The sequence below is a fragment of the Nylanderia fulva genome, unplaced genomic scaffold, assembly GCF_048542155.1.
Source record: "Nylanderia fulva isolate GAGA-0341 unplaced genomic scaffold, ASM4854215v1 Scaffold3, whole genome shotgun sequence".
NCBI classification, from domain to species: domain Eukaryota; kingdom Metazoa; phylum Arthropoda; class Insecta; order Hymenoptera; family Formicidae; genus Nylanderia; species Nylanderia fulva.
Window position 1 is genome coordinate 3,078,557 of NW_028190368.1, and position 14,310 is coordinate 3,092,866.

General features: G+C 35.8%; 1 protein-coding gene across 1 annotated transcript in view; it reads left to right on the forward strand.

Annotated features, from left to right (window-relative positions):
* LOC114928735 (klarsicht protein) overlaps positions 1-12,760 on the forward strand; it is a 44,864-nt gene extending 32,104 nt beyond the window's left edge. The window contains exons 16-17 of the mRNA XM_029300048.2: positions 3,411-3,796; positions 7,058-12,760. Of these exons, the coding sequence (XP_029155881.2) occupies positions 3,411-3,796; positions 7,058-7,355 (684 nt within the window). The 3' untranslated portion in view covers positions 7,356-12,760. The remainder of the gene's footprint in view (positions 1-3,410; positions 3,797-7,057) is intronic.
* The last annotated feature ends 1,550 nt before the right edge of the window (positions 12,761-14,310 follow it).

Consider the following 14,310-nt stretch of genomic DNA (forward strand, 5'->3'; position numbering starts at 1 on the left):
TTTTTTTTTTTTTTTTTGTCATCTTTTATCATTCGAAGATAGCAAGAGCATATTTGTACAGAGTTGTCTTCGTGTCTAAAATAATTGAGAAAATAAAAACTACATACGAGAGTATATACACATATTGCGTTATACATATATGTATGTACACATATGGTGCGCGTCAAGAGATAAATCTTCGACCAGCCTGAACACGCGGAGGTTGCTCTCGAAGGAGGAAAAGAAGAAGAAGGGGCCCAGGTCGGAGGGGCACGTTTGACAGATGATACTTGTCGATATCGCGTCTCCGTTAAACGCCATCACATCCCCCTATTTCCACCATATCCGTCTTTAATTTGCATATAAAGTAAATCTCTTGGCAAGCCCGTTTTACGTCGGGTTCTTTGCTTTATGGACGTAAAGGAGAAATAGTTGAAGGTGCAGCGCGAGAGGTGGTAAGTCCGCGACCGCGATTTTCGATCGGCCCGCTCGTTTAGCTTGTCGGGAAGACGTACTGCTCGGTTTCTCGAAGATTCGAGTATCTAATAGAAGCTATTCGCGCATAATATAGAATATCATAATAATGTTCTTTCGTATATATATAAATTTATAATCAAGCGCGTGTAACATTTTATTAGCATATATTGGGAAAATTGAATAATTAATGGATAATAATAATAAATCCCTGCGAATTAATTTTGTTAATCGCAGAACATTATTACGAGAGATATAATTAATTAAATTTTTTTTCTCTTATCGCAAGATAATTATCGGTATGAGAGATATTATATAATGTTGTTTGATCTATACGTCGAGAATACTTTTGACAGCTTGCACTCGATTTTGTTCCCAGACGCCAACACCGATCGGTTGTAGGTGCTTCATAACAATTTCCAATTGTCCCCATGCTCATTTCGCCTGTCAAGAAGACGTACGACTCGCGACACAATACTCTCTCACCAATAATAGGAGCCTTTCCTTTTCGTCTCGTTTCTTCTTTCCATGTGTATCGCGTCTATATTTTAACGTATTCAAACTCCCGTCAAGGCGGTATAATCCGGAAAGTTCTTAGTCTTGCCGATCTACAGCACTCGAGGGAATAATTTCATGCACTTGACATTACGCTTCTCCTTTTTTCTCTCTCTCTCTCTCTTTCAGTTCCTCTCTTATTCCATCTTCCTCTTACGACTTTACCTCTCCCTGACCCCTTCACCAACCAACCCTGTCTCCGAGAGTCGAAGAAGAGGGAAGACTACGATAAAGCACTCGACATTACAGTCTTTCTTTTCGTTGTAACGTTACAATTCTTTCTTTCCTTGCGCTTTATCCCCGAGACGACGGGGGATAAAAGAGAGGGATGATAAATTACAAAATTATAAAAATATTTTACAGAACCTCATACGGTGTTTTTCTTTTCGCATTATCTCAGATCGCCGAAACTAATAGAAGCGCGCGACGAGTCCGGGTCGACAGCTAGTTTACAAACCGCAACAAAAATCCATAAGTTTTGATAGGTAGTAAATAAAATATTAGCCAATGTGTACGTTTGTGCCAGCCTGTGCGAGGAAACGGAGGAGATAAGTTTTCGGCGCCGGGTATACAGCGAGAGAGTCCGAGTTTCTGTCGAGGGTGTTGGCCATCTCAGAGCCAGCGGCTCCCTAGGGAACTCCGATCGTTAATCGCCCGAACGATTCCCTTTCGCGTCACGTACGGGAATGGCCCGTGGAATCAGCGTAAAAATACAAATTTAATATCAGCCGTTGCGAGAGGCTGGTCCAGTCTCTCTCTCTGCGTTTGTAGTCCGTTGTGTCGTCACCGAAAAAAATTCCCTTTTGCTGAACGCGAACAAGTTCATCAATCGCGCCCTTTCGATTTTCCTTCACTGTGTAATAATAAATATTTGATTTCGAGAAACGCGCTTTCGCGAACAACATTTTTTCGTTCTCTCTATCGCTTTGATATAAATAATAATTATATCCCTACGAATAAATTTGCATTTTTCTCTCGGTTCTTGCTTTCGAGGATCAGGATCGAATTTTGCGTCAGCAGACAAATGATCGACCTTTTTGCGGCTGTACGCGCAATACTATATATATATATATATATATATATATATATATATATATATATATATATATATATATATGCGTGTATGTTTGGAGAATGTAACCGGAAATAAGAAGTTCCTTGCAGTTTTCTCGCGCATGATTGGTCTTTCGGACCGGCGTGGATTCCGTCTCGACTCACTTCGTACCTACTATCCGTTATACGAGAGAGGAAGATGAAGAGAGAGACAGAGAGAGAGAGTATACCGACTTATATATAGGTTAGGTTGAAGGTTGCTACTTGGTATGCGGATCGCGCTTTTCATTACCGGAGGCTCGTTCCCTCCGTCTCTCCACCGTTGCAAACAGCCTAAACCTACCCTTTCTTCCACGCAGCCACCCTTCCTCTCTCTCTCTCTCTCTTTCTCTGGCTGTCTGTCTACTATTCGACCGCTACCACTGGCATTTTCGCCAGTATTCGCGCCATGCTGTCGCTCTTTCATAGTACAAACGTATCTGATCCAAGAGACGCATATTTCTCTTGCGAAAATATATAGTGATTTATTCTTTATTCATTTATACGTAGAAATGAGAGAAAGAGAGAATCGTGCCGATAAAAAGTTCCAACAGATCCCTGAACCCTTACGTTTGCAGAAGGTTATCGCGAAAATCGTATGCAAATCTTCCGAAACGTTGGTTGACGTATCGCGATCAATTTAGCATCTAACGTTCCCGCGTTATTCTCGCCTTTCCACCTTTATACCCCCTGGTCTTTTTGCCTTTTCCCTCCTCTCCGTACTCTATATAATCGTCTTATACGCTTTTCGATGCCCTCCGGTGATGCGCAAGAGTGGATTATACAATATTCGATATCGTGTCCTCTCCCGGGTATATCCTCGCACTTATCGGGACCTCGCGATCCGTCGCACGTTGCCGTCTCATCGTGGAATCCATCTGTAACATTCTTTCTTCGAAGCTACTTTCGCGATAACTAAATATCGCGATGATTAATTCAAAATTGCACTTTAACCCTCAGTTACCTCTCTGGGTTACGTTAACCCGTATCAAGAATGATTTTTTCGAAATTTCAGAAGATCACTTTTCAATTTTTCTCAAATATCTCGAGTCGTAGAAATCTGGTGACATTTGTACCGATATATGCTTTTTTCTTACTGTCTGGCGTATCGATTGAAAAAAAAATACTTTAAAATAGCTTTGTTAGATCCAGAAATATAAACAAAAGAAGACTCTGGGTTACTCTAAACCATGAGTGGTAAAATAGGGTGGCCAAAAATGAGTGGTAACTGAGGGTTAACATCAGGTTGATCGTTAATGAAGAACTTTCCTTTAAATTTTTATTAATTCATTTATTAATTCGTGTTCTAGGGTGACCCGATGGTGAACGACGCGACGACGGAGGAGGTGCACTGCGCCGTAAAATTCGCAGCTACTTCCGCGAACAGTCTGACGCAGGAGGGCGGATCCCTCTCCGATAGCGGGATTTCCGACGGAAGCGGAAGCGAGCAGGAGCTGAGCGAGCGCGAGCACAGGTTGGCGAATCTTCGCCGAATATCGCGTAGCCTGGAGGCGCAGCTCGCGCCGGGCAGCAAGGCCCTCGTCGAGTTCAAGAAGAGGATCGAGGACGCCGAGAGCGAGCTGCGCGATCTGCAGAGGCAGTGCAGGGAGCTCATCGTGCGCACGGCAGCGGCGACGAGCATGGACGCGCGTGCCATCAAACGAACGGCGGCCAATCAGATGCATTATCCCGTGGAGTAAGTACGACTCATCGATTCGTTTCAATCTCGTAGTGGCTCGATATTGGACCAACATTCATCAGAAGAGCTCCATTTTTTTACACGGGTTGCTTATCTCGTTACACCTGTCTTGGAAGGTTTGATGAACGCTGACAAGAGTCAGAAATTTAAATAAAGCTTGAGCGCGAAAGATCTTTCTCATAATGGTCCGATGTCGCTTTTTCTACGAGATAACATAAAGATTAAAATGTGTGAAAATGTAAATGACACAGCTCTGAGGATCGAATAATTCATATGGCGTATACATGACATAATTCATTATCTTGTGGACGACTCATCGATTCATTTTTATTAAATTTCCTACTGGCTCGATATTGGACCAACACCAACATTGCTTATTTTTTTGTTACAAATTGTTTTGGACAAATGTCAGAAAGTCAGATAAAGCTCGAGAGCGAAAGATCTTTTTCTTAATGGTCCGATATCACTTTTTATACGAGATTACGACGATTAAAATGTGTAAAAATATAAATGACACAGTTCTGAAGATCGAATAATTAATATTGCGTATAAATGACATAATTCATTATCCCGTGGGGTAAGTACGATCATCGATTCATTTTTATTAAATTTCCTACTGGCTCGATATTGGACCAACACTCATCAGAACAGCTCCATTTTTTTTTACACGGAGTTGCTTATTTTTTTGTTACAAACTGTCTTGGAAGGTCTGATAAACGCTGACAAATGTCAGAAAATCGATATCATTTTTTATACGAGATTACGAAGATTAAAATGTGTAAAAATATAAATGACACAGTTCTGAAGTTCGAATAATTAATATTGCGTATAAATGACATAATTCATTATTCCGTGGGGTAAGTACGATTATCGATTCATTTTTATCAAATTTTGTAATGGCTCGATATTAGATCATCAACATTTATCAGAAAAACTTAATTTTCCTTTACGCGGAATTACTTATTTTGTTACACCTATGTCTTGGAAAGTTTGATGAACACTGACAAATGTCAGAAAATCATATACTTAAGACTCTAGAGCGAAACATCTTTCTCACATGGAGATAATTTTTTCTTAGAATTTATCCTGAAAATCATGCTAATCGTGGGACAATATATTAGTATTGGAACAATTTAAAAAATTTCTCTGATAAATATTTTTTACAATAAAAAATATTAATATGTACATAGTAAAATTAATCCATCATATTTTATATTTTATTTTGGCGGATATTAATATTTTCTATTGTGATAAATATTAATCAGAGAGAAACTTTTAAAATTCTTTTAATATCATATTGTCCCATGATTACCATGATTTTTAGGATAAATTCCAAGAGAAAATTCTTTCTGTGCAATGGTCCGATATCGTTTTTATACGAGATTACAAAGATTAAAACGTAAATGACACAAGGATCAAATAATTAATAATTGCGTATACACGACGTTCATTTAAACGAAATCATAATCGAATCGAATCGGATAAAAACGGACAAATGCTCGTCCAAATTTATTGAAGTATTTGTGAATGAGACGTTCGCGGGATTAAGAAACGCCTTCTTCTCGCTCGCATTCCATTTGCATAACGTCGAAATGGGAAGTGAAGAATGAAGGCGACTATTTAGATGTGGGGACGCGAGGTCGTTGGTCCATAGCCGCCAGGCATTAGGCGGCTACTCATTTGAATATGAGAACTTCGCCGAGCGAGACGGACTTGTGCATCTCGTCTCTTACGATCGTGCACATCTTAAAACATGAAAGAAAATTTAGACGATAAAACTGCAAAATTGTACTTCTCTCTCTCTTCTGCGCCATTTTCCGCGCAATTTTTTGCATTCTTTCCAGCCTCTATCACTGCATATTATTATGTCAGAAAAATATCAGCGTTATATCATAATTACTATTAACGTTTACCTTCATTAAATAAACAATAATTATGATATTTACTCATGGTTATTACTGAATTAAATAACGCCGATAAACCCGGTAGAGAGTATGAGATTTTTTCATCTCCTCTCGTTTGACAAATACAATTTTATGCCGTTGTTTGCCGACTCAATTACTTGAGATTCCAATTATCAGCTCGGCGTATCTTATTAAACTTTGTTTTAAGGATGTTTTTATAGCCGCGTTCAATCACCGCTCATGGTGGTGGCGATAATAGGTTTAGTTTTCACGGGCGTGAAGAGCATCTGCCACGCCGAGTCGTAAAAAAAAGAAAAACCCGGTATAAAAATCCTGCGCCATTTTCCGCAATCGATGGTTTTCGCCACGTTGCGTTTTTTCTCATTCTTTTTCATCTTACTCCACATCACACGTAAACAGTTAGATTTTAACCGGCAAACGGAATATTTTATCTTGCCGTCTCTGCAAATTAAAGCGGAGATGGAGCGAACATGCGCAGAAAAGTTAAATAATCGTACACTTACGTGTAATCTTAATGGAGAAGCAGGGTAACACCATAAGCTATATAATTGCAAGCGCAATCTCTCGCAACTTCCAAGTTACGTGCATTTCCAAATTGATTCCCTGGGCCAACTTTGCTATTACAGGTTTACTCGTATTATCATGACCCGTGGGACGGCATAAATTAATTTCTCGCAGTTGCGAGCGAACTCGTTCAAGTTTCTCTAAACTAGTCAACTATACGTCTGACTAGCGGATTAACGCATTATTCAGCGAAACAAGATTTTTAAAACCAAAGTGTCCAATAAAATTATTATTCGAGATATTCAGAAGAAAAATTCAGAAAAGGAAGACAGCAAGTAAGTTATGGTATATGTTTATAATACATAAAAACGCGGAAAAATATCTTATGATATAAATAAAATAATGAAATGTGACAATTTTATTATTTTATTTATATTACAAGATATTTTAAAATTATATATAAAATTATATATAAAATGATAATAAAATAATAAACAAGAATTTCAAACTGTCACACAAAAATAATAATAGGACTGCAAGATAAACTAAAATTCACAAAAGAAAAACGACAAAGTAAGTTATGATACATAAAATTTATAATATTTGATTATTAATTATTATAATATGTAAAATGCGGAATAGTACGTCGATATAAAAAAAAAATAAAATAAAATAATTAATGAATAATAATTTAATTCCAAATAATCTAAAAATAAAATAATCCAAATAAAGACAACAAATGTGTCATTATCACGTACTTTGCGGCTTCGACTGTATGACTCGGCAATTGTTTCAGTTATTTATTATTTCTCATTTTCCTATTTTCTAGCAAGCGCAAGAAATCCGATGACGTCGATATATTCAAGAGCGATGCGGAATCGGCGCCGATCGCGATTAGCAAATCTGGCGTCGCCAAGGGTGACAACCCGGACAGCGAGCCGATTCCACGGGGCTGGATCTGGCGAATCCTCAAGTGTTCGCAGTGCTGCTGCTTCGTCCTTGTCTGCCTACAGGTCGTCCTCGTCTGCGTCGAATACTTCCTGAAGCCGAACTGTTGCGAGACTACGCTATCTACACAGTTGTTCCCGATGTGGTCCCGTGATCCCAAGGGGCCGCCGCCCGTGTGAGCAGATTATACGGCAGGTATACGTTTGCGATCGAAAAGAAAAAAATATCGACACCAAGAATCGATGATTTTTTTGGTGAAAATACGGATGATACGATATCCGTTCCGAAACATCGCGCGCGGCATCGTTAATTTCTAACGGTTAATAAGCCCGCGGGTGCAAAGTTGTTCGCGATTTTTTTTTCGCGAGCGACATCGACATGTTATTATAGATTTGTTTTAATTCGAAATGCCTGAATTCGGCGACGACATTCGAGAGAGACGATGCATGTGTCTACATGCTTGACGACTGATTACTCTAGTGCCTTGCTTTGTTTTTATTATTTTACTTTTGACATTTTATCGACACAAAAAATTAATTTCTGGATAAATTATCATGACGTATTTAAGTTTAAAAAAATTCGATTCCAGCTACCGTAATATATAGGAAAACGAAGGATACGTTTCATATTCCGAGTATGAATCAATGCTACGTCTACCTTTACTCGTGGAAAAAGTTTTAGTTTCTTCGCGGTTAAGCAACTGATTAAATTTGCACGAAGATATAACGCGGCTACGAATCTCTCGAACGCCATAATTGAAAACATCTGTATTCAGATGTGCTGCTTCTCGAGGATATTTTCATATCTGTACAAGAACGAGACGACGCAAGTATATACATTGCGATATCAGCGCAATTATTTTCTCGTCGTTCTGACGTTTCTGCACGAATCAGCAGCTTATGTTATTGTTGAAGTATAAATATTTATTTATATATGTATATATATACAGATCATATATTATATATATTTTATTCATTATATATTATTCTTCGAAGGATAATGTTTAGTTGTCTTGTTGAAGAAGAGATAATATCGACAGCGTAATATGGACTTTACGCAGTTTTCAAAGGGAGTTCATTTACATTGAATTTTATCGGGGAATAGTACTTGGATTCCAGATTAAGCTTCCTATTTGTTCCAAAACATTCTCCCGCATTACCGCTTCTAGTGGTTTCCGTTTTCGTGACAACGAATTTCAATATCTTTTTTCATTTGATATACTTTACGAGAATTATATCGAGATATCTGACATTAGAAGATGCTATATTGGATACTATTAATCTCTGAAAAACAGTTTGTGCATGCAAATTTTTCTTGAAACATGTGCATGATAATTGATATATATATCCGATTTCAAATATAAAATTTGTCGTATTTAATTATATTGCAACGGGATTTCTATTCCGACGAGCTATTTCCATGCACTGTGAATAATAAATATGACTTGGCACATTAATAATTTGGATGCATGTCGCATGTACATAGTATGTACAGTTTAGCATCTATTGCATGCGTTTGTAGCATTCCTGAAATATTTTGCACCTCCCGTCTATTATTTTATTTTGGTTTATTTTAACATATGAATAATAACATTCAATCTATCGATGATACTTATCTTAACGTCATATATGTCTAATTGGACGATATGTTCATGTATTTTGTTTTAACATGATTGAAAATTTTAGATTATGATATATTTGAACAATCATTTTCTCGTACATGAGCTTTGCACGATACATATGTGTGTTTTAAGATTACAAACGATTCATTAATGCAAGATTAATAAGAGTTCTATTGTAAAAAAAAAATTTCGAATTTCTATCACGGGTGTGTCTTTGATATTTAAAGGCACTTGGATTGCAAATAAAATAGTGTCTAATGTAAATAGATTTATAAAGAGAAACGATTTTTGCGTGCTATATACGAGGAGGAAAAAAAAGAATTATTTTTCCGGAGAGAGAAATAATTTTTACAGAACATTTTTCAAAGGATAGAATTTTTGATATAGAATGAGGATGTGCTGAGGATGTAATTTACGGAGACCTATTTTGTAAAGTCTTTTTGAGAGAAGGAGTACGATGAAAAGTACGCGAATGGATTCGGTTTATACATATCTATGTATATGCCGACCATTATGAATTTATACATATACGTGATGCGAAGTAACGAGAAATGCCTTTACGGCCAATTTTATTGCAAGCTTACAATTTGCACGATGCTTACTATGTAAGCGTATTACGTAACGATCCCGATCTATGCCTGTGCAGATCTTAGAAAGATCCTCATAAGAGAGGCGATACCTTCGGTAAGTCAATCTTGGCATTTTGCGGATTACATAGAGATAGCGAACAACAATCGATGTAAAATAAAACAACTGCAACCACGTAATAGTGGTGATATTGCGTGGCTCAATTTTTTAAAAATAATACCGTAATGTAGAAGAAACGATATGGAACGCGGCGCGTGTCTTTCTTTTTGAAATAGCAGTTATAAACACTCGCAAAATGTCAAATCGCCGTTACTTTACTAGCTAGATAATTTGCTAGTTTTTATTATTGCCGACAAAAAGAAAAATCTAGCATATCGACTCTCGTATACGAAACGGTATTGTGGTCGCCAACAATTTTATGTTACGCGAATACCGCATATGCTGCGAATAATAAATATTCGTTGAGCAGAGTTTTATCATGACTGTCTGAGAAATCGTGGTATTCACAGTCATTATTACGCTCAGACTTGATTTGATAGAGAGTTGCATTAACTAGAGATATTCAATATCGATATCTCTTGGACGAGAAATTCACACAGTATATATAATAAGCCGAGTGTGTTTTTTCATATTCTCGATGCACTAAGAACATCGCATCAATGATATACAGCAGAAGAAAATATATTTTATTTTAAAATATAACGTGCTCTTTGAGAGACGTAATAGAGAAAGAGAGCTGGCAGGATGATAAAAAAGAACAGTACTTTTGTACATCTCTCCTGTCGTGTCGCAATAAATCGCAAATAACAGCGATTATTCTCGAATAACGAGCATTATTAGATGAATCGCGAAATACGCGAGAGAAGAAGAAGAATGTGTCGATCCGAATGGGATTTTTTATTTTTTATCGACGCGTGCAAGGTAAATTTACAAAAGGAAATCGTGGTTGTTTGAATTGTAACGAGAGTTGAGATATATTTAGTCTTCTTTTTCGATTAGAGTCTTCTATCTCGACTTATCGTCTTCGCGCCGTAATGGACGTTGATTTTTATCAAGACTGTAATTTAATACAAATACAATTTCTTAACGTTATAACAAGAAACCGTATTAGACAAAGTTTTTCTTTCATTCTTAATTACACGAAAGTCTAGTTGAGAGACACCAGCAATCTGTGAAATAGTTCCTGTGACCTAATTTGTACGGGAATGTATCTTATTGTTAGTTCCGCTATTTCCTACGAATCTTGATTGATAATTTAGCGGCGCGAGAGAGTAATTGATTTTTCGATTGACGTGGAGATCCCGTCTGATTATTTGTTTTTCAGACCTAGACATAGTCCACGTTAAAAACGTTACTCTTCTCTTTTAGCAGTAAAACCAACTTGGAACATGCATACGAAGAACGAGTCGCTCTATCGAGCGTAAGAATTGATTGGATAATTTTAATGATCCAATAATAGAGAGTACACGTACGTACTTACGAGAGATTCGTCGTGAGAAAGAATGACGATTATATTAATTGCCTTTTGGTTAGAAAAGGTTAACGACTGCCTAGTGGCATCGAATACTTTAATAAGATACATATTAATATGACAATACAGTCGTTCCCCCGTTATTACAACGAAATTGCTCGAAAAGAAAGAAACTACAGAGACTCTGACTTGACAAGACTTGATTAAGACTCGATAATTGAGTGTAACTTTTGCACTTTAAAAGTATATAACGAAGACTTACACGTAATCTTTATTACGACTGTAGTATTACAAAGTAATTGAATATCATCGCACTTTCTTCTTTTCATGCAATGTGTGTTACTTAAAAAATTGCTATTGCAATATTTTTCGTATTGCTGCAACACAATGACATTAAAATTAAAGGGTTAGAAAATATTTTTTTATATCAGTGCGAGAAAGGATTCAATTTAAAGAGAAAATTTTAGTATTTTTGTGATCGTAACAACAATTGTTTAAGTAACGCATTTTCAAACTTTTTTCATTTTCATATCGCGAATGCGATTTTTATCTGCCTTATATACACGTGAAACATAATAATATGTATAAAGTACCTGAAAAATCAAAACGTTACTTATATCATTATTATCTATCCAATGTTATTTTACATGCACGCGGTTGAAGGAATACTTGATAATATTGTAACGATCGTATCACGCTTATCATTGAATACGCGATATCCATCTATAGTCTATATTATATGGGTTATTTATATTAGGTGTATTTTGCATGTGCCTTTTTCATTATTATCGGGGAGCTGTAGGAGGAGTTAGTTATTGCGATGCTCCACAAAAAAAGAATTAAAAAAAAAATATATATATATTCAGTTCGATAAGTGCGAACAATGTATTACGATATTCAGTATCTTCGATGATAATCGTTTAACTTATGGAGATCATTTTGATACTACGAATCGATGATAATATATTTTTAAAAATATTTTTGTATTTTATTCGAATCCCTTTAAATCTTTTAAATTAATCAAAATGACAAAAATAATTCATTAGAAATGTTTTAAATAAATTGATTGAAATTGATAAATGATGAAATTCTTTAGCGATTGCGTATCATATATTTTCTCCAAGAGATTAAACGACGGTCTGAAAGCCGCTATATTAGAATATATTAGCGATAGTATATACTTAACAAAATAGATGTGTAGCAACGCTTCTATTTGACACACGAGTGAGACATAATTTTTAATCATCTTTTCAACTAGAATTGAAAGAACAGGGTATAAACAAACATAAAGAGAATTTAATATTTAGTATTTAGATATCGTGTTTCAAATAGAAGCGATGAATATAAATTTATTAGTAAGCTAATAATTAGATTTTATTCATGTTTTACAAACCATGTTATAATGAATTTACTAATTTCTTATTTCAAGGATTCCATTAATTTTCTTTGAATTTTGCGAAAATTTCACAATTTTCATATTTTTAAATATGAATTTTCTCTTTATTTCTCCTACGAAGATGTTTCATTTAATACTTTTGACATTCTCCCGAATATTATTCACGCAAAAGTGGGACGCATAAATGACGTTACTTTACAACTATCAGAAATTGAAATCATTTTCACTTCAGCATAGACTACTAACATTTATATAGATCTCGATACAATCGCAAAATTGTTTTGCTCAGCTCACCGTGCAATTATCTTGCAGAGCACTCACCTACTTTCGAATTTTCATTATACTTCTGTTACAATTTATGATATCAACAAATCACCATGTACGATTGTAAAGTATTATGCCAAGTAGTATCCAAACTGACTTTACTGATAATACCTATATTTCAAGGTTTCAAGTATTATATACTTACACATTTAAGACGTCTCGAATAAATTTGGAATTTTTCAGAGCTGTGTGTATTTTTTTATATATATATATATACTCCATACTTTTCCTGAATCCTGCGCGGTGAACTTGCACTGTTATTATGCACTTATATATAATAAGAAGCGCATTTTGTGCAATATTCGTAAATAATACATGTCGCCAGTCCTGACAACAATTTGTAATATTGCGACGTATATATTGCCGAAAGTTCAATGATACGACGCAGCGCCAAGTATATCCGCAATAATAATGCGCCTGCAATTGATACAGAGGTACGATGATTGCCGTGTTCCTACGTCCGTTTGCGGCGGCCTTAGTGAAGTCAGCGCGAAGGTAGGGATATTAGAGGTTAAAGGGCACGCTCACTATGTTATTACGACTCACACCTGTACCCACAGGTAGGCCAGCGCGAAACAATTTTTCTGCTTAAGAGAATCTACTTAATGGCACATGACGACGTTCGCTCTCCGTTTTCTCTCCTCCGCAACAATAAGTCGGCGTTGTAAATAAATTATTATTGGATGGACCGAATGTCGTCCGTGTGAATATAGCGTACTCGATTTATCAAATAATAAATAAGCGGACAAAATAATAAAAATTACGAGTAATTTATGAGTCGCCAGTGAAATAAAAATAAAAATATAAAATGTGTTGATAAAACCGACCACAAAATTGGCAATGTTATTCTTTAGTTATTTATTCAAAATTCAGACAACGTTTCGACCTTAGTTCAGGTTTTTATCAAGTCTGCTAAGAAATAAATTGACACACTTCTACATAATAAAATTCATACTAAAATTCGTCCAACAAACGTAGGACGAATTTTAGTATGAATTTTATTATGTAGAAGTGTGTCAATTTATTTCTTAGCAGACTTGATAAGAACCTGAACTAAGGTCGAAACGTTGTCTGAATTTTGAATAAATAACTAAAGAATAACATTGCCAGTTGTGGTCGGTTTATTAACACATTTTATATTTTTAAAATAATAAAAGGTAATCGAGATTATGGTCATTTTTAAGTAATATCAGTGGATTAAATTTTTCACAGAAATAAATATATTTTGAACGGAGAGAGAGAGAAAGGGAAAAGAAATATTTTGGATATATAATTATACTCTAGACAAAAATCATAAAAAAAAAAATAAATAATAAATAAGCAGACAAATAGAAAGTAATGGAAATTATGGTCATTTTTTAAATAATATCATTGGATCAAATTTTTCGCAGAAATGAATATATTTTGAGAGAAAGAGGAAAAAAAATAATTTGGATATAAGAGTAATTATGCTCTATATAGAAACCATCTTCAGCGTTGATGCGAATATCGTTTAATTGGCAAATTCGAGTTTTTTTAGCCATTTCACGAACCCTAAGGACAAACGCGCGAAGGCTGAATGATTTTTTATACGGAAAAAGAGTAAATGGGCCGCATTCTATGACTCCTGCGGGGTTTCTCCGTCCCTTCTCTTACTTTCGTTTGTTTCTTCTCTATCGTCTTGCACACGTACACAGCCCTTACTTGAATTCGGCTTAAGCAAGACGCGGTAGATCCCTCTCTCCACCAGTCGGA